This window comes from Anas platyrhynchos, chromosome 11, assembly GCF_047663525.1.
Source record: "Anas platyrhynchos isolate ZD024472 breed Pekin duck chromosome 11, IASCAAS_PekinDuck_T2T, whole genome shotgun sequence".
Lineage (NCBI taxonomy): Eukaryota > Metazoa > Chordata > Aves > Anseriformes > Anatidae > Anas > Anas platyrhynchos.
The window spans coordinates 21,449,522-21,471,689 of record NC_092597.1 but is presented as its reverse complement, the minus strand read 5'-3'; the positions used below and the strand labels follow the sequence as shown (position 1 = coordinate 21,471,689).

The 22,168-nt window shown below is 36.8% G+C and overlaps 1 protein-coding gene across 9 annotated transcripts in view; it reads right to left on the bottom strand.

The window, feature by feature from the left end:
* Positions 1 to 22,168, bottom strand: part of MEF2A (myocyte enhancer factor 2A) — an 89,168-nt gene that overhangs the window by 35,671 nt on the left and 31,329 nt on the right. For all 9 annotated transcript variants that reach the window (XM_021266620.4, XM_072043299.1, XM_027465892.3 and 6 more), the window contains 2 exons: positions 16,048 to 16,246; positions 10,040 to 10,243 (listed from right to left, as the gene is read on the bottom strand). In XM_021266620.4, coding sequence (XP_021122295.1) covers positions 10,040 to 10,243; positions 16,048 to 16,101 — 258 coding nt within the window. In that variant the 5' untranslated portion in view covers positions 16,102 to 16,246. The remainder of the gene's footprint in view (positions 1 to 10,039; positions 10,244 to 16,047; positions 16,247 to 22,168) is intronic.

Here is a 22,168-nt window from a genome sequence, read left to right as displayed (position 1 = left end):
AATTGGTTTGCCAGATAGAAAGGCTGTCCCACACAATCCTGCCTCAACCCATTTTTCTTCACATCTCCAAGGATTAGAATCTCTTGTTAACAAAACAAATTACATGTACTGGATTGTTTTGTGCATTGTTTACAGACGTTGTGAATCTTCCTCTGGATCTCTGAATATTCTCAACTTCAACTATGTAAGCATCTGCAAATTTCATCACAAAGCTGTTTTCCTTTCCTTTGCGTTAGGAGGCTACTCAAATTCAGCTCTAATGCTATTCTTTCCAGTACTGCAGTCACTTTTCAATTGCATTTTGTTCTCCCATCCAATTTCACATTCTAGTTATAGCCCCAAATAAATACATACCAGAGCAGCAAAGTAAAAAAAAAAAAAAAATCAGTAGTGCCCAGCCTTCTAAACTTCAGTGCATAAGAAGTCCAGTTAGATTACAACCACCATTTTTACAGGCTAAACAACTTGGAGAGCTCCACTTTTTAACAAAGAAGGGCTCACCAACCTTTCTGGCAAGCTCCCTAACTAAAATAATGTATACTAAGAAAAAGCTGAAAAATTTATGCACTCTACTTTTAGTCAGCTCAAATACTATTTTCCGTACTTGTGCTCAATTAGTAGCAGTATTATAACAGTTTAAAAAAGTATCAAAAGTAAATTATTGACACTATGCAAAATACATCTAGACATCAACAATTCTGAGAATAGCACATCATGTTCAAGTTTGTTACAATGATTTTAATTCCTCAGCCAAATATTATGTTAGGAAAAATATTTTAAGGATTAATTACTTAATGCAAGGTTTTAAAAACCAAGAAATTAGAAGCCTGCAGAGCAACAGGCTGTAAAACATGAGGGAGAGCTCTGTAGACAATGCTCTATGTTCAGTTTTAGGCAAAGGTATTCATCATTTACAGACACAAAATGTTCATGACTTGAAATTTTATCAGTGTCCCTGTTATATTCCACTCTAAGAAAAGACAGGGTCTTGTTTCAAATGTTGGAGCACTTCCAGTATCTGGCAAATTTTAACATGTATCCTTAGCTTGCCAAACATGAAAGCTAGCTGTCAAATTCCTCCGAGATACGATAAAGATGGCACTCAGGATTCAAACTCTCATTTATATAAAATAACACATACAAAAGGTTTTTAGACTTGATATGGTATGAAGCTTAAATTCTGCTTTGAACCATCTTTGCTGTGAAATATTATTTTAAAATAGATAAACCACCAGCAATTACTGAATAACAATTTTACAGGCTGTAAAATCCACTCCTCTTGCTCACCACCAGAATATTACACAATGCACTGGAGCAGTGAGGAAGGGAAGCTCTGAAATCCTGTTTAAGATTTTTGAGAAATTTTCAGTGAACTGTGGACTTTATGATGCAGTTACTCACCTACAGAATCAGACTGATTACTCATTCCTAAATGAAGTGCTTAAGGCTTAAAATGATTAGTAATCCATTAGTATTGATAACACTGTTTCCTCTGGGAAAGCTAAGCTAGGGTCTCAGTCTGATACCTGATGCATTTGTCTTTGTTTCACTTTCTAAACACCATAACAGATTATTAAATCATATACTGCTGAGCAAGTTTTCATTTTACCTGTTTTACAGAAGGTACCTTCAACTAGAATTTTCCACTGAGGAGTACTAAATCATTCTTAATCTTTTTACTAAAACCAAAAGACACAACGCAGGATCTATGCTAGCCTTCAGGAAGCAGAAACTATTCCTTAACTTACAAATTAAAGGCATTCCATAGACCTTTCAAGTAATGATGTCTGCAACAAAACAGAGTAAAACCAAAGAAAATCCAGTTCTATCTGTAAGAAAGATCAGAGAGTGTCTACCTATATTTTATGGCACAGAAGGGCTATTTTCAACCTTTACTCAAGTGACAGCATGTGTATGTACATACGCATCCTCCCATGTATACCTGTCCGCATACCTACAGGGGTTAAAGCAGCCCATCAGCACGGCAGTTCCTGACTGAATGCCTCCTTTCAGTAACACCATATTGCAGATAAGTCCTATGGAACATGGAGAGTTTCCAAATGCAACAAACTCAGCTGCATAATTCACTTCGGAGTCTTTCAGAAATTCTTCAGGAAAAATATTATCTACTACTCTGCTTGCAAAACTTGCTTAGTGGTTTGCTAAAGAAAATCTTCCAGCTCTCGTACAACCCAATGACCATGACCATACAAACCATGGGTTTCTTACAGCCAACTGACCTATACGGTAATGTCAAATTGCTGCTTCAAGCAGTTCATGTCCTGAATTTCTCATTACAGCTTGAGAAGTAGAAAGGAAAACAGAAACTATTTCAAAGGCTTGGTGCTCAAGATAAATTAGTATTATGAGAACAGTAACTAAAACACGAATAGCACCTACTTCCAATAAATATGTTTGTTAGAGTCAAAGTATTCATAAAATAATTCAAATACCATTCACATGTAAGATTATGGCAACTGGATACACTACTGTCTGCCAGAAGCAGCTTCGTTTACCTTTACTAGTGGTACTGGGGTTGGGGCAAGGTGTATGAGCTTGTTCTAGCAGCATTATCCCAGCTCATAATACTGCTGCAAAATGTTTAGAAAAAGTCAGCAAAACAATAAAGGTGAATAAAACAACAGGAAACGGGTACTTGAAAACACCAACTGAGATAAATATTTACAACAGGAAGCAACGAACCTCTCTGCAAATAAAGGTGCCAAACAGATGTATTTCTATTCTTCCTAAACTAATTACAATCTAGGCTTTTAAGGCACATAAAGCTGAAGTATTTCATAACTCATGCTGAATACTGAACTTCTCTGTTATGTGTCAAAGGAATATATTTTACGTGCCTTTCCTTGCATTCACTTAGTGAATGATTCAAAAGCAAAAGCAACTCTTTTGAAGACTGTGCCCACCAAACCTGGAAAGGAGGAGAATATGGATGCAGAAATTGGATCTACCGAGGTAGAGAGAAAAGGCTGAATAGGAATCAGGGATAGTGAACTCTGAGTAAGCTTCACTCTGCCTTGTGTAATTAATGTCAGTATTGAGCAAAGACTGGCTTGGCTCTGGCATACTTGATTTTATTTATTTATTTATTTTAAATAGTCCTCAAGCATCACATTGTAAATCAATGCAAAAAAAGAGCAGGGCTTTAAATACCAATTTGTACAGCTAGACAAATCTTTAGTGGGCCAATGTTTAGGAACTTAAAATATCTTCATAATTTTCCCAATAAATGTAGGAGTTCTTATTAAAATGACATTAAACACTTTCTCTTGAAAGTCACTGATTGATGTAATTCCAGAAAAAAACATCATTTATATGTTAATATTCACACTATCACAATTTAACTAACTTAACTGATACTCCATAGTCTCTACTACAAATGGCATAAATGCAAGCTTCCACATGAAATACTGGATTAGTGATGTGACATTATGAAGATATCATAACCATCACCAGTAAGTCACAGAAGAGCCATTACAGACATCATGCGTACTGCCTCGTAAGTATTTTGAAGAACAAGAAAGATACAATACAAAAAAAGTCTGTTAGCAGATTGATAGGTCTGTACCACAACAACTACCACCACAAATACGTCCTCTGTTCAACTGATAAAAACATTACTAAGCAGAACACATGTGGTGAAAGGATCAGCATTGAGTCCTCTGCTCAGATGAGCGTCAAGAATCTTACAGCCTAGGTGGGCGACCCTACTTTCAGTAAAACACTATGGGCAAACCACAACCACCATTACACGATGAGAACTCTCTCATCACAGCCGCATCTCAGTGTAGGTGGGTAGGAGGTTAGATGAAAGAACCAACACCCAGACCAATTTGTCTTGGAGGGCTACAGACTCGCCCAGCTCTCTTCTGCAGAAGCACCATCAGTTAAAGGCCCAAACTTTAAAACTGTTCAAAAACAATGTGTTAGAAGCTTCTTCAACAGAAACACAGCACATCAACATGCTGAGCTCCAAAAGGAAACAAGCAGTAAAGCATCCTATAAATGACACTCTCCCTCCTCTTTCAGGGTTTGTGCTAAAACAGTTTGATGAACACCCATGATCAAGATGTTGGCACTTCTGCTGTCCCTTCTGCAAGGTGGTTAGTCAGGCAGATTGGCAGGGTTGACAGCTGAACACATGATCAAACTGTCATACCCTTGAGCTTGAAAGTCAAAAGCTGGGGCTGCGTTAACCCTACAATCAAATCGAGAGCATCTTCAGAAGAAATAGTCATTTACCTTACTGTAGTTCCAGGTGATGCACTGTTCTGAGACCTGCTCTTTGCACGCACAGCTTGCCCGAAGTCACTCTCTCGAGTAACGGATGCCAGTCCCTGCTTTGAAAATCGCCAAGTACAAATCTGCTGTTCTAACTAGCAACACAGAGCTTCAGAAACACCGAACCCTGCAGCAGCACAAGAGCTGCAGAACGCGTAAGACAGCACAGCCTGAAGAACTTGTTAATACAAGGTAGATAATTATGTCTGAGTGTGATTGCCTGCATGAACTCTGGCACTAATGAGTTGTGAGAAGCTGCTGATTCTCTTGCAGGTGCTTTTCAGTCCTACTTAACACAAAGTCACCAAAACAGCCAAACCCAGAATGTGATCTTGGATGCATATTTTGAAAGCAGTGTGGGGAACTGGACTGTGTGCACCCACCCTACATATTTCAAAAATTATAAGAAATTCTTAAAACACTACAAAAGACACCAGGAAACAAAAACAAAAAAGTCACTTTCACAACTAGAATTTCTCTATTTTGAATTTATTTGTGAAGGTCTAAAAAGACCTCTATTTAAAATTCGTAAAGGTTTGTAAACACAGCTATTCTTAAGAATGTTTTAAATCAAGCTACATTGTAAATACCAACAAAATTAAATCAGTAAGAATACAAAGAGTAGCTAATGCTACTGTTTTGAAGTCAACCACTGACATTGAAAAAAAGTTAGTGGCCGTGCACACTAATTTTCTATTTTTTTTTTATGCTAAAAGACACTTTTTTTTGTTAAGAGATAAATGTAGTTCTTTTAACCCTATAAAACTAAATTTAATCATTGGTTTAGACACAAGGAAAGCATAGCTTTAGATTATTTAGAGGCAAGCCAGAACTCCTATAAAAAATTAAGCCTCTCTCACTTCTGGCAATTCTTTATATATCAAAAATAAAGGAACACAAAACAACGTTAACTAAGAACGATTTTTTTTTCCACTGTTTTCACATTTTTTCAACACTGTTGACTTTCTTGAAGTCACTAACAATTATTTATTTATTTATTTATTTTTTTAATAACACCAATGTTATTCACTGGTATGCCTAAAGAAATTTCAGCAGGGCCAAGTAAGAATTAAAAAAAAACATTCTACATATATAATAGAACAACTCCACCAGATGCAAAATACAGAAAAATTAATGAAATCAATAAAGAAATTAAAAAAAAAAAAAGACTTTGGGGATTAAGTCTTGAACTTAATCTCCCAAATATGGGGACAAGGAGGAAAGCAAGTAAATGACACCCCATTGTGAGAGGTAACTGCTCTGCTCAGCATGAAATACCCCTGTACCCACGTTCAAAGTAAGGATTTGCTACCTTGACAGAATGTTAAATTTTTCAAAGAAGCCATTTCTTCCTGAACCCCGAGTGGGAAATAAAACCCCAAGCCACACCTTGTTTACAAGTCAGGTTTACAGTAGACACTTCCACTCGGAAGAAGCAGACTCAATATGTGTATGTACACACACGTATTTATACATCCACATTTCTTAGTGACTCATATTCCAAAGCAGTTCAGTTTTTATGCATTTTCTCTCTTTTTAAGGTAAGCTAGAAGTTATTTAGTCCTTAACCATACATAAATCCTTCTGAATCACCTACTTAAGATGTCTCAAAGGCATTTGCATGCTGCCTCCAAGTATTTCAGATGTTATATATGCAGTATAATTACATTTACATAATCATTTCGCAAATCAAGTCCAATAATGCCTACATCTTTTCAGCACTATGAACAGATTATCAAGTCATTTCCTTACTCAACTGGAACCATTTTTTAAGCTCCTTCATTCTTTTAAATGGATACCAGTTGTTTCCACACTGCAGCTGAAGCTATCTAGAGACCAAAGCAAGTGGATCAAACAATAGTAACACCGTTAAAACATTCAAAGTACTTGTGTTTATTGTGTGTTTTTTTTTTGTTTGTTTTTCCAATAGCAAAATACAGAAGCCCAAATAGTGTGCCTAATGCATATCTAGATTGGAGGGATCGGATATAAAGCAAAGTGTGACAACTACTAAAGAAGAAAATCAGATCAATTAATTGAAAATCCTTCTCATCAAATTCTGCATATCCATGTGTGTATCCATGTACGTCTAGGTGCTATCCCCAGACCTTCTGTTTCATACCAAGCCTGTGAATCCAGCACAGAAGTGCCATACAAATTATCCTTTAAAGCTGATTACTGCCTGTTACTAGACAATTTCCCTTAATTTTCACACTACCAAATGGCAGGGAATAGGACTATCATCAAGTATACCATTGGTATATAGACAGCTAAATGTAAAATAAAATCCAAGTGCATAACATCAAACTCCAGCTATTCACACATCTTTGACTCTGCCAAGATGGCTGAAAAAACATATTTCTTACATAAGAACACAGAGAAGAATATAGGAAAAAAACAGAGCATTCACATCTGCAATAAAATGTACAATTAAAAATGTATGGGTGCAGAGAACATATAAAAAAAATCTAATATTCATTTAAGACACCAGTGCTCTCCCTCCTACTATGTTTTCACACAAACGTTCCAGCAGCAAGACGAGAGACCAAGCTCTGGGCATACAAAAGCAATTCCTATGCCAAAACTGAGCAGTAGGCAACTCTAAGGGGAAGATGTCTCATCAATTGCATTTTATCGTTTACAGTATCGCCATCTACACATTGCTGAAAACAAGCATCAGCAGATCTGTTTCTTCCCTTATACAGCTTCTGACCTGCCTGGAATTAGCTTTCTCCTCTACCACAGTAACAAAACCCCCGTCAAACGCCTCAGGAACACAGTGGGTCATAATGAGTTTCGCGGTGAGCCGACAATATAATAAACACTACCTGTCACGTTCAAGGATGCAAATGAATTACTAAATGTTAACTAGTAACATAAATCAGCTGTAACTCCTTAAAATTAAATTAATTATGCTAAATTGGTTTAGGATATACTTAATGGTATTTAGTTCCTTTGTAATACATGTACATATTGGTTAAGTTGTATTTCCAAATAGGCACATTTTAGAAGCCATCTCATGTTCTTTCAGAATGTTTCTAAAACACTGGTGTTGTAACTTGACCTGCATCAGCCCACAACCATTCATTAATGGTGAAATTACATGAAGCACCGACCTTTTGACAATTTGCTGCTGCTTAAGTACAGAAGTCTCATTCTCCTCCTTCACATCCCTCCTCTCACACCCCTGCATACCCACATGCTGTACCTATCACTGCATCTGCTCCAAAGCAGGTCATATTCTCTGCTGAGCCAATTCAGTTCTGTTGCAAAGCAGAAAAGTAGGTAATTTTCCACATAATTTGTGAGTCACATCTGTTCGTGACCCCATCATAAGAATGAAACCTGTTCCTAGAAAATTTAAGATAATCTTTCTCCTTTTATCACTGGAATTTAAATACAAACAAATTGGCATGGGAAGTTCTTATTTCATCTTTTTTTTTTTAATATGACAGGATAAGAAATGGAATAACAACTAAAAAATAGCAACACTTTATCATGACATTTTAGCTTTCCTCGTGTTTAAATCAAGAAAATTTATGGAGAAGGTTGTGGTTTATATTTACCAAAGTGCCGATTTTGGGTGCAATTTTAAGAAACCAAGACTTTGACTGTGATCTCTCTCGTATCTCTTCAATTTTATTTTATTTCACAATATAGTCACATTTAGAATTTGGGTGAGTTTTGTCCAAATTGTGCTAAAATCCTAGATACAGCTATCTCCTATACTTCTACAACGGTGAGACCCAGTAAGAGATACATTCTGGCTGTACAATATTGTTAAATCCAGAGACCTGATAGCTGCAGAATTACCACTAAGTAACAACAGAAAAAATATACACTGGAAATAAAGATCTTATGGCAAATATAAGCAGTAGAATAAGCCAACAATCTGGAAAACAAAATTAAAACTGCAAAAACAGGAAAACCAGTATTTTTTCTCTAAGAATCGCTATTTTTATGACCTTCCGAAAAAAAAGATTGTTTTTCTAAATTAAGGAAAAGATGTGATTTACTTATAGTGGGAAGCAAACCATTCTACCCACGACTAAAATCTCCTAATTGCCTAAAGAACAACAGGCAATAGAACAAAGTTACCGACCAAATAGAGCAAATCTAAAATGCAATCAGTTGCAAAAATGAAACTGCAGAATCTCTCTCAACTACTGTACAACAAAATTTTTATTCCTGGAATGCAACAGAGAAACAATCAAACTACCTTAAATATATTGAGCTTATAAATATTTCATCCTACTGATTTACTTAATGTTGCCATCCAGAACACAGCCATGACCTTAGAGAACATTAAAAAAAAAAAAAAAAAAAAAAAAAACATATCCCACAGAAGTATACGCTTCCCTCTTGGGCTAAATGACTTGGAATTTTTTTTTCTAAGAAATGAAGTCTGTTCTTAGGAACAGACTAAAAGTACACAAAATCATTTTAATTCATTCTCCTGTTTTTCAAGCGTAGTAGAAATCTCAAATCCCTTACTAGTATAATACAATAAACCTACAGAAGCAACATTCTAAGCAATCTGCAGGTTTGCATATTCCCCCCAGAATAGAAAAAAAATATGCACTTTAATACTGTCTGCCCTTTCTTATGTAGCTGCCAGGAGTCAAATACTTGACATCAGTTTGAGTAAACAAATAAAATACAGGTGGCCTGGCACAGAAACAATTTTGGAAGAGGTTCCCATTCCTCAGGATGAGAAGCAGCACTATTTCAACAAATCATAACATAGCAAGTAAGGCCTGCAAAATGAAAGTCAGCCTGCTTGCATCCCTATCTCTAATCTGTCTGTCACAGGCAAAAGCTTACCTTACAAGAATTAGGCTTTCCCTTCCTCTACAGTGGCTAACCTTATTTATACTAATCCAGTGACTAAATAATACTCCTTCAACTCTTTAAAGCTTATATTATTTCTCTCAGTAGTACCCAAAGCTGAAGACAGAAGTTGGCGAGGTTTTCCTTCTGATCACAAAAGGCAGCTGACACTGAAGGCTAATCACTATCCCTAAATCACTCCTAACAAGTACTGTGTTTGAAGACAACTTCAGAATTTAAATGCAAGTCAGCCACCTGTTCTGGCCCATTTACAAGACTACAGGAGACATGACTCCTCTGAAACCCAGTCACAGTATAGAAAGATTCCAGCTGCCAAGACAACCCCTGATTTCCGCTGTACCTAATTTAGAAATTACATACTGGAATTATATAAAATACATACATACGATCTGAAATTATATTTGAAGCACAAACACAATAAGACCAGAAGCTACAACCTTTGAGCAAAAATATTCATGCTATTCTATTACTGCAGAAACTGGTCGTTTTACTATGTTCTAACAATGTTTTAACTGACATACAAAGCAACTGGACAACAATATTAACTGTAACTGTAGTTTAGATTGAGGTCCACTCTCTAGACCTTATTTTTATTCTTAATATGCAATTAATTTGTTGTTTCCAAAAAACAACATCCTTCATACGCTATTTCCATTATCAAACTTGGTTGAAATCAGCTGGCGGGGGTAGATGGCAAATGGAAAGACAACATAGATTTCAAGACAACTTAAACCCTTAGAAAAATCAGACTGAAAACAGCAATTGACATTTTACGACAAGGTTTTCAAGTTATTAAATACATTTAGTTAAAATAACTTAAAATACTATATTGTTCAATATTTGAAGCCTTAAGGAGATAAGAACACAGATCATCTTTTCAAATTGTTACCTCAACAATATCTGAGTTGGTTCTGCTTTCATGGGGCTCGTTGTATTCTGTGTATTTAAGTAGAACTTTGTCCATATCAGTGCTCGCATACTGAAAGAGTTTGTTAGAGCTGTTAAAAATGATGAGTGCTATTTCACAGTCACAGAGTACACTCAACTCATATGCCTTCTTCATTAATCCAAACTTCCTCTTTGTAAAGGTGACCTAGAGAAGAAAGAATAATAATTATTTTTTTCCAGATAAAAGGATAAAGGACTATAATCAAGTATATAACTACCAAGAAGAGTCAAAGCTTGTAGGATCCTCTAACTTCATTTCCTTCTCTTTAACCAACATTATCTCCCAGTATTAAAATATTTTCTCCTGTGATGATTAGATTTAACCTCTATCAGCTTTAGTTACAACTTTGATTCTTTTAAGGGACAGGATGGAACTATCATTTTGTCCTATTAGAACTGCTGGGTGAAAATAAACCCATTACATATTATCACAAAAGGAGCATTTGCCAAACAGGGGTATTTATTCATAAAAATTGCCATCATTCATGGAAGAAAGCTTTAAAATGTAGTCCTTTCACAAGATTTCAGTTACTTAAGGATATAAGAGTGTCAACGTATTTGATGTCAAATCAAATCAATGAAACCTGCTTTATGAATTTCTGAAGTTTATAAGGCATTTTTGGAATATGGAGGGGAAAATGCTGTGTATAGACACCTTAATGTATTTTTTTCCAGAGATTATGATCTTATACGTATTACTTCATTACTACCCATAACACAAAATGCATACCATCCTTCTCAGTACGTAACAAGTCTCACAAAGGGATGCAGACAGATATGCTAACAAATGTTTACAGCATGCAGACAACTCAGTTATTAAAACAGTATTCACATTTTTTGCACTTGCCCCATATACGCTGGGAAAGGTATTGCAGACCTGAGGTTCCTCTCTACCTATAAAACATAATCCAGGTCTATCAAAAAACTGTTTTAACAAATGCTTTCTCTCCCCACAAGGAACACTCTGTACATAGGGTTTTGAAAACCTGGGCTGTTAACACCTAGCCACAGTACAAATGGAGGTAATAAACATAAGAGCTGGACAGATGAGAATATGGATCAGTTCTGGTTGTATCAGTACACTTTCAGGACGGATAGGAAGTGAGAGTGCCTTGTGCTCGACAGCAAGTCAACTCATGTCTGCTTGGCCAAGTTCCAGGCAATTTCCCATTGCTTTCCTTCTATCCCCTACTTATGCTCCACTTACTATACCGTCAGTACTCTGCAGTATCCACTTTTTGTTCTTGCCTAGTAATATCGCATAATACTGAACAGATTATTTGACTGTTTTACAGTCAGTTTTACACTTCCCTGTTTCTAAAATAAGCACAATTCTCCCAGGGAACAATGAAGTTTAATGTTTGAAAGTATGCGATTATGATTCTGCACACTTTTAACCACGTAAAGACAGACATCATAACATATACAATGAAAACACATGTAAAACATGGTTTCCAGGACAAATAAATTCCTAGTGCGAGGAAGAGACCAAGTCTAAAAATAAGCCAAGTTACCATATGAGAAATGTGTGTGATCGTTGCCAAAGCAGTACTGTGGACTAGGACAAGCACAAACAAAGAAAGAAGGATCATTTGTTTATACTCATTTAAAACCACATATTTCATTTTTAAGAAGCCTTCTTGGTTATTTCAATTCACACTAAGAACAGCAAGGAAAATTCTCACTTGTCTTGTCCCTTTCATATGAATAAACTTAAATACCTATTAAAATGTTGATTTAACATTTATATTGGGCTTCCTTATAACATCCATATCATTCTACAAATATAATTTTCAACAGAGAAGGTTCTTTTTGTTTTCCCTCAATTTCTACGGCATACATGTAAGAAAAAAAATCATTTGAAATATGCTTACTATATGCAAGTAACTGGATGCCAATTAACTAAATCCTAAAAGCATACCTGGTACATACTGTGCATAGATTTGAAGTTTGCAACAAAACTTAGGATTCCTTGGTTTGAGGGAAAGGCGAGTCATTACCTTAAGGGGTACACTACTAAAGCACTGAAACCAGGCAGAAAAAACTCCCAGGGATTCTGTTGATCTAGTCTTGACCTCATTCTGAGGAAGCTAGTTTGAGATTTCAAAGTAAGTTTCAGGCAATGATCTAGTTTTTCCTACGTCTAAAAAATCAGTGTGAATTATGAAAAAGCAACCCTCTCTTTATTTCAGCTCACCCACTGACAGTCAAATCAATCCAATCGTTGAACAATGCAAGACAGTACGAGCCAAAAAAGGTTCCTTTAAACATCTCTGTAGTTCCATGGAAGGAAGTTGAACAGACTAGATTTTTTTCCCATGAATGCAGTCAGACACATTATAACCCCAGTTCCACCTAAGTTTCTGTGCAGTGTTTCTGACAAAGAAACTTCTTGAAGACCACTAATCACAGTGCCTTGCGCGAGACCTGAATCATCTGTATTCGGATGAATATTTGCAGTAACATTTTTATTCAATCTTTTGTAAAGAATCTCTATTAAGACACAAAACTCTTTTGGAAACAACTTTATGTCAGAGTGCTCTAACACAAATTCCAACGATGGCAAGCAGATCCTCTTTAGCTATTTATTGTTAAACAATTACAATACATTATTGAGACAAGATGCCAAAAATCCAGCAGGGTGGACCTTATTGCATCTTCTGTCGGTATTCTGTTTTCAGTTAACAATTCAGAAAGTTGACCAAGTACAAATGTAAGCTTGACTGGTTATATTTCTCACAAATGTAGGTGGAAATTTTGCTAACCACATATAATACAAACCAGCAGCTTTTTAAAGAAAAACTTTTTAAAATCAATCATGTTTAAGTCTCCTAGCAGTTTGGCCACTTTACGCATTTTTTTTTCAGAAAACTTGGGATTTATTTAGCCTGTCTTGGATGAGACGCTAAGAACTACATTTTTTGATTCCTCCGTGAATTCACATTTTTGATTTTTGATTATTCTTATTATTTATTTTTTTAACTTATTTTTAAAGCAGTTGTTCTTCTTCTGATATTGCAATTACAAGACACCGTTAGAGATCATTACCTGAGTAGGTGCGGGTATAGAAAGGTACATTTATGCTTATTTTTTATCAGAAAAAAGGCATCATAAACAAGATGTGTGCATACTATAGTACTTTGAGAAGTCAGCAAGTAAAAAGACTGAAAGCTTAGTTCCACTGAGGACCTGTATGATCCTACAAAAGGCAACTTCACCTCTCTACTCATTCATTATTCTTCTCATCTCGTAAGGCTATTTGCTTCGTGCTTGTCCAGTGGTTAAAAGCCCCACTCCCACCAGAGTCCAGGCCTAACTTAGTGCACATCGCTTGTTATTAACTCAATTCTCACTTAAGAACTTACAAAGCAGTCTATTAGTTTCTTTCTGTCTCTTGCCATTTAGAGTGCAAGTCCATTCTGGACCACACTAAAAACAAACTATGGATCACTGCAAGCCAATGGCTTCCTCAGTACTATTCTATTTTGGTTAGCATAAAGGGCAGAGGAAGAAGAGAGTAAAGGCAGCAAGACTGAGCTCCTTGGGTATCTAATTTACTGTACTTTATTCTCTTCAGCTTAATGAACATAAATGCCCTGCAGCTCATTCAAGCAGATAAGACTTCTTAATTAATAATACAATGACAGCCTCATGACAATTGTAATCCCCCAGAGTAATGGTCTACATAAATTGTTTTGAGCTCACATACAATCCCATCAGAAATAAGATGCTTCTGATATAACACTAGCTTTTCTTCCCACAAGTTACACAAACTTGCTATACAGGCAAAGATCTATCACATTCTATTTGCATTTCCAAACAAAAAACACACTAAACAGCAAGACAGGACATCGCTCATATTCATGCATGACCTACTAACCAACTACGCATGCTGTAGAAAAACTGACAGGACACAACTGAACTATGCTCTGCAGTTGCCAAAATAAACCCTAAATATCCTCCTTATCCTTACCTAGATCAACAAAAAAATCTTAAAAGCAAATTAATACATCAGTAGTGTTAAAGAGCACCATCAACGCCTCTACAAGATTGACTCCACTGACAAAAGCTATGATATGGAGATCCTAAAAAAAAGGAATAAAGCCAATGAAGTCAGGGTATAGTATAAGGATATTTCTTATTTCAAATCTGACAAAGTTGTCCAACTTCCTCCAACCAAGTTAAACGAGGGGTGGGAGGAGCAATCATTTTCTACCTCTTCAATTTGCCTGAAGTTCTAGAGTAGGATCTAAAAGAAGTTATAATTCATCTGCTTTTACTACTTGTACTTCAGACATTTATCTACATCAAACACACAGTCACTGTGTGATTAAAGCTGTTTAAACACAATACCTGGCTTTCTTCCAAACTCCAATAATACTTTTCTTGCTATATATAGCCTTCTCAGAGTGTACACTGCTTTAAAGTGATACAGGGAGAAAAACAATCCCTATTTCGCAAAACAATGGGCTCTGAGCTAATGCAGCAGCAACAAGACAGCCTCATGGAACTCTGTCGCTACCCTCAGCATCAATCATTATCTTTATAAAGAGATAAACAACATCAAGTTGGTGGTCTATGAAGGGAATAGAGAACAGCCATTGCTTCATTGCTATATGTTCATGTTTTTTCATGCACTTTGCATACCGAGTGCGGTTCTGGGTCCCTTTGCCTTCAAAAAAAGAATACAGTGGTATTCAAGAAGGTTTAGGGACAAGAAGCAAGATTGATCGAGGTGTGGAATATATTCAGTGTAAAAATCAAGTAAGCCAGGGTTCTTCAGCCTGAAAAAAGATAGCTGAAAAGACAATATGGCGGAAGTCCACAGAATAACAAGCAAGATAGACAGACAGACTGGGTAGGGACTGATTCCTGCCTCCTTCATAAAGAGATAAAAAAAACTAGCAGAAGCATTACTAAAGAGATTTTTTTTCTTGAAATAACAGGTAACAAACCTATAGGAAGTCTGAGCCAAAAGATCTTATAAATGCTGCAACTTTATAAGAGCTCAAAGCATGACTGAACAAGTCCCCTGGGGAGGGGGGGCAGGAGGGTGGAAATCCATTAATGGTTACTAAATATACGGAAACCACATCCAGCTCAGGAAATCACTGAGCTAAGAATAGTTAGAAGTTGGAAGAGGATTACAGAGCAGTGTAACATGTGCACCTCTATCCTACACTTCACTCGTTATTTGCTTCTGACCATCACAGGAGAAAAGATACTGGACTAGCTGTTTTTTGGTCTGATTGACGATGACTGTTCTTGAAGATCCTAAGTCATTCCAAAATACTTTTACTATATCCTTTCTGAATTTCTCATCCTGTCTTTTCATTACCATGTGGTCCTGGTAGCTGTAAGATCAAATAAGGCGTCTGTTCCAATAGAGCTTGTCTACAGTCCTCCAATCTACTGGAATGACTGAGTGAGGCACCATTTAAATAGGAAAAGTTCTAACAGTTATACAATGATTTTCACAGAATCACACAGAATCTCTAGGTTGGAAGAGACCTCAAGATCATCGAGTCCAACCTCTGACCTAACACTAACAGTCCCCACTAAACCATATCCCTAAGTTCTACATCTAAACGTCTTTTGAAGACTTCCAGGGATGGTGACTCAACCACCTCCCTGGGCAGCCTGTTCCAATGTCTAACAACCCTTTCAGTAAAGAAATTCTTCCTAACATCTAACCTAAAACTCCCCTGGCGAGTTTTTTTGATTTAAAGCAGTAATTGATATTACTTATAACAACAATTTTCCCTACAAATGCAGTATAAACATAAAGAGATGTATTTCTTATTTGTGTTCTGGTAATGCCATCTGTAGACACAGATGAAGACAAAACTCAGCTTCAAAAAGGTGAGTTAAGGAAATGAAGGTACTTAAGTCTCCATTCACTTTTTGGATTACTGATGATCATGTTCATGCAGACTCCTTGTTTCTCACCTGTCTGTTCCGTTCATCCATTATTCTCGTGATCTGTATTTTCTTTCTCCCCATTTTCAACCTCTTCTTTTCTTCACTTCACAATCCAGAAATATACTAATCCAGGAAATTTCACTCTTCGGTATTCTAACACATGATATGGTTTTCTTTTACTTTGTCTTCAACTTGAGAAATGGTTCTTATTTCTTCTTATAAACCCCTAAAAAATAAAATTGAAAAAAATTAATGATCCTCCTTTAGTAATTTTAAGTAAAACACTTGCATAGTCACAAAACATATGCACACAAAATAATTTCAGTGATTAAACAAGTATTTTCATTGCTAAAATATACTACACACTTTGTTCAAATTGAATTCCAGCTAGAGTTGTGGTTTTTGTTTTTAATTACTTCAAAAACAGACAGTAGTCCCATCCCCTTTCAACTGATGCTTAGAAACCAACAGCTGTCCAAGGGGGCAGTGCTTACCTCTTTAAGCTTTAAGCATCAAGTTACCTTAGGTTTCAAAAACTGACCCAGAATGTTTTAGTAAACTCTATCCGTTATTTTAGGAATCCTTATATTGTAGGGGAAAAAAGACGGAATACTTTTACTTAAAAGGATGAAGACTATAGAAAATATTCTCAACAGAGAGAATTTCGGATCTACTGAGAAACCAACGAATAATCAAGAAATTCACAGCTACTCTCCACAATCACCTCTAAGTTTCACATTTGCCAATAAATAAATTACTAGCCCAGCACATTTAAATTTGGTGAACTGTAAGATACATGAAGCTGCATGCAAACTTGAAAAGCCAAGTGCCTTCATAATGTGCTTATCTAGTAATTATGCAAATTAACTTGTCAGATGCTGAACATTAAAAATTTTATATGCATTTTCTGTTAAAAAAAAAAACTACCACAACCACCAAAAACCTTTTAAACCATATTCCAGACCGCGTTTGAATTTTAGGATAACATTAATTCAACAAGATAGGAGAAAATGTCTAAATAAATAGCCTCTAGAACACTGGCTGTATACTAAAATTCATATTCAGACATGAAACACGTACAACTTACTCTATTACCACCTAATATTCATTAAAACAAAAGGGGTAAAAACAGCCACAACATTAGTTTATAACCTCTCTAATTTTCCAACCCAGAATGTCACTGGAAATCAAGCGCTGCATATTTTAATATGGGTGTCACCATGCCAGATCCTTGGGGCCATGTGTAGAAAGTGGTACAACCACATCACCGTCAGTCAGTTAATAGGCAGAGACAGCAAGAGGCGATTAGTCACAGGCTACACTTCACAATGCATTCAATTTACACTGAGCAAACAACCATGCCATTCTGATGCAGCCTGGGGAAAGAAAAAAAAAAAAAAGAAAAGGGAAAAAAAAGAAAAGAGGTGGAGGAACATCACAAAATGAGGGATGTCATTTTATATTTACCTGATATAAACAAAGGACTGCTTTGGGAAAAATATAAAATGCCCAACGCTATTTAGAAATACTAGTCAGTGGAATTTAAGACCAAAGGAACATAGATTATGTGATGTCCACTGGTCAAAAAATATATGTTAGATGTTATTTATACTTCAAAACACTTGAAAAGCATGCAGTGTTGCATTCCTTGTTTTTTCTTCAAGCAAAAAAAAAAAAAAAACAAAAAAAAAACAAAAAAAAACAAAAAAACAAAAAAACAAACAAAAAATTTCCAAGGAGCTAGTAGAAAGTATTAATAGCTAGTTAAGGCCAGATGAGCCAGCCTCTACACAACCAAAGGCACACAACAAGTATTTTACAAGGAAAACAACAGCTGGCATATAATTTTTTTTTATTTTTTTTTTTTTGTGAAAAAAACATAAGAATACCCTGCAAACTATTAAGTTTCAGTTCATATAACATGCAGACTTCAGTCAGCTGCCTCATTCCCTTAAAAAAAAATCACCTCATGTTATGATCACGTTAAATTTAGTCATGCAAAAATCTGGTTGCATTCCCTGGACATGGCTTATCAAAGGGTCTCTGTGAGCAACTATTAAAAATTCTGTTTTCTTCTTCATGTGCAGCTTCATTTTCTCATTTACCACATACTACTGAAGTAGTTCTCTGAGTACAAAATTATCAGATTCCTGCCTCTGCTTTGTGAGACTGCTCACCATCAGAAGCACTCTTAAGAACAGCCACCACATGACAGACCAGAGGTCCATCTGGTCCAGCATTTTATCTGGGGCTATTAGCAAAGAGCACTAGGATGAAAAGGGAGAGAAACAGAAATAACGTAAGCACGTATCACTTAGAAGCAATATTCAGAAAGCATTTTCTCCAGATATTCAGTGATTTTTAAATAAAGAACTTGTGGAGCGATATAATGACATCTTAAATTCAAAACTCTTCCTCAAATTTTCTTCCACTTTTGAAACCGTGGAAACTTTTTGCATCCTGAAGCAAGGAGCTCCACAGCTTAGCTATGCATCAGAATGAAAGACACATCCTTTCATTTAAGCCTGATCCTGTTTGCTAGTGTTGATATCAACAGATCTTGAACAACACGAGGCAATGAACCATCTGTTGTCTTCACCCATCACGTCAGTTCTGATTTTGACACCTATCCTCTATCTGCCTTCGGTTACTTCTCTCCAAACTCAAGAATACCATTCCAATCAATCATTTCTTGCTCGAAAGCCACTCTCTGCCTAGCTATGCTGTCTGTCCCTCCACCCTTTCCAGTTTCGCTCTGTTCTTTCTGCACCACAATGACCAGCAGGGTACACAGTACACAAGGTAAGAGGTCTACAAAAATTTAAGATAATTTACCATAAATTTGTACAGAGGAATAAGAATATTTTATGTTCTACTACACAGACATTAGACATAGACCTACAGAAATATGCCAGTTCTCAAACTTTTCCTGAGGAACTCTGGGAAGCAAAGCAGTGCTCCCAAACCCAATTTGAAAACCCTGATGTGGGAGCACTCACTCCCTTCCTACAAACCTGCCTCATCCACTCACATCTTCCACCTCCAGCAGCAGGTGTTCAAAACCAAGTCTCTGCAGTGAATAAAACAGGCTCATGGGGGAAACTAGATAGAGGAGGGAAATATGGTGTGAAATTATATGATCTGTACACTTCAGGAGGCAAAATAGGAGACAAACATTTTCTGTCAGATAAAGGAAAAACCAGTAGTAAGGAAATGCCATTATCTGCTCCAGAAACTCTCACAGGAAAGAAATGGGAAAACCAACAGCCATTTTCACCAACATTTTGTCATAATTCTGGGTGCTATTTAAGGTCCTCTAAAATTAGTATGCTCTATCAGGCACAAACACATCAATCCGTCATCCATTTACTGCCTCTGCTTCACCCTGTTCACTAAGCACGAGGCCTCCTCTTGTTCCAGGTCCACTACCTTCCTCAACCTCCCGCAGCCTCTCGCTTGGCCAATCCCCCACCCATTTGCACACCCATCCTGTCTGCATCAGCCAGGGATGCCTCTCCTCCCTCTGCACCAGTTGCTGTGGACACCAGAAACATGGCTTGGAAGAACATTTGCCAAAGACAACCCTTTCAGTCAGACATCACACAAGAGGTGACTTTCAAAGCTAAGGGGTGAAATTGCTCCATTGCAAACATACCTAGGTAAAATTCTTAAGTCACAACACCTTTTCATGTAGATCATCACCAAACTTTTGCCCAAATAAAGGGAGGTTAGTAGGCATATGAAGATGAAAGCACATTTATTTCCAAAAGCAAACATGAAACTGACATTAAATAACCTCGCCAAAGGTGAAGTTCTACTTCCCTAAGTGACAAACCAATGACAACCACCAAAGCTTTACATCGGCCTTCATGGGCACACATAAGCAATTCTTTAGGGGTGGTGGTGGTAACAATTTCTGGTATCTGTTGAACAAAAAAAGTAGGACTATGGGGAGAAAAAGAAGAGGAAAAAATGATGTGCCTCGTGATAAGCTTCAAACAGAAAATCATGTCAGCTCACAATAACAGGGAGAAAAATGAGGTTGGTAGCTAAGTAGAAGCCTCTATTACTGCATAAAAGTACTATTTACTCCAAATTTTGTGGATTGGATCGATTCTTTTTTCACACACTAACTACTAAAAGACATCAGGAACATATGCAGAGATATACCTTCATAACTGTGCATTTTGAGCACCTCAGAACAGTTCGTTCATTCTCAAGATTGCTTACAGTTTCACAAATAGCGGAAGATATACAACTTTAAAGCAAGGAAATGGTATTTGACCTACTTTGAAAGATCCTTTCAAGGGTTCAGTGGAAACAAATTATATCGGTCTTGAAGCCTTCTGGCATAACAGGTTAGGAAAAAACTGTGTCAGAATTATAATCCTTCCATTTATTTTCCCTGTATTTCCCTCTGCTTCTCTTTGGTTTCTTGGAACTTCCATTTCCCCATCATGGTTACAGGTTGCGTTTGACAGTAACCACATCAGCACAGCTCGCTCACTGCAATGCATGCAAAGAAACGCGTGTCATCGTGTCAGATCATCTGCATGTTAACTCTCAAAAACCAGAGCTGTGTGGATCTGTATAGATGCACCTTACAGCCATGAGCCTTGCCTGGGGCTTACTGGATAGCAGGGCCATATCACAGCTAACAGGTGTTTCTCGTCTCAGAAGAGCCAGGACCAGATACTTTTATAGATTTGGCTCCTTTACCTGTAAGCAGGAACTGATGGGAATAGACTGATAGACTGCACAACCAACCCAAGGCTGAACACAGCTCTTTCACTCATAATTCAAAGTAATACTTAGCATGTGTGACAATGACATGCCCAGAATGTAAATACTGAGATGGAGATGAGGCCCATCATCAGCTCCTGACTGGTTTACATCCACAAACCAGTTATCACAGCTTATCTCATTTTTCTGTAATACCTAGAAACATTAAGTGTCCTCCTTCCCCACCCCATAGCTCCAGTAGCAATAGCTAAAGAAAATGAAGTCAGAGAGTGCCTTCACCAAAACAATTCATCAAAAGGTTAATAGGGTGTATGGAGCTGGGTCAAGCATCAGACCAACTTACAAGATATACTCACTCGGATTTGGATCTGCACTGAAACATGCCAAGAGCCAGGGGGTGTTACCACAGCACTCTAGACATTCAGCCAGCCCTGCTTCAAAATGCACTGCTGCCACTTTGAAGTCAGATTTTAAAATTAAGATTTCAACCGCAGGGACTCCAGCTACCTATGTTTTCATTTAATAAAGATGAAGCCCACATTCTCACTGGGGTTTTTACAGTGCTGTGCAAAAACAGTGACCAAAATATTTCCTACAATGGTAGTTCTATAGCCTTTCATCATTCATTGTTACAAATAATTTAAAAATGTGTAGAACAATAGCAAGGTCTACCCCTTTAAAACAATTCTATGTTGCCATTTGACCTCCTAGTTCTTGCCGTACTGCAATATTAGGAAAAAATATTTTTTTCCATCCTCTGTTTTAGTCATTCTTCTACATCCAAATAGAGCCATACAGTCAGGCCAGTGGACTGGCCTCAGAGGGTCTTCAGCTAACAAGGGATACACAAGCATTGTTATAAAAACAATAATCCAAGCATTAGCCAAAATCACTTTTTTTTTTTTTTTTAAAGTGGGACAACATGAAAAAAACAGGAAGCCATCAACAATTCTTTACTGATATTCTTTTCATGCATGATAAAACACTCGTTTCTTTCAGCTGGGAAGAACGCCACACAAGTATCCACGTCTTTCACACCAGAACATTTCAGTGAACTTTGAAGAGTGGATTTGTGGAGCTCTGCAACTAAACATGCTCCTCAATTTCAACATGAAAAACAACAAATCTACTTTGAGCTTCTAATTTGTAAGTCACATAGCTTTTCAAATCAGGTTCTCAAGGCTTATTAGAAGACCTCAGACTACTTTAAAAAAGTCTTACTGAAGAACTGCAACTCCTGATGATGACTGACGGTCTCTTAACATGGCCTTTCCTGCCATTCATTCACATGCAGTTAAGTCCTGCCTAAAATGAAGTCAAATAACATCTTCTTGTGAACAGAACTACTGCAATATAAACTGCATGAAAAACCAACTGAGATTCAGATGGCTGCTTTTAAAGCATG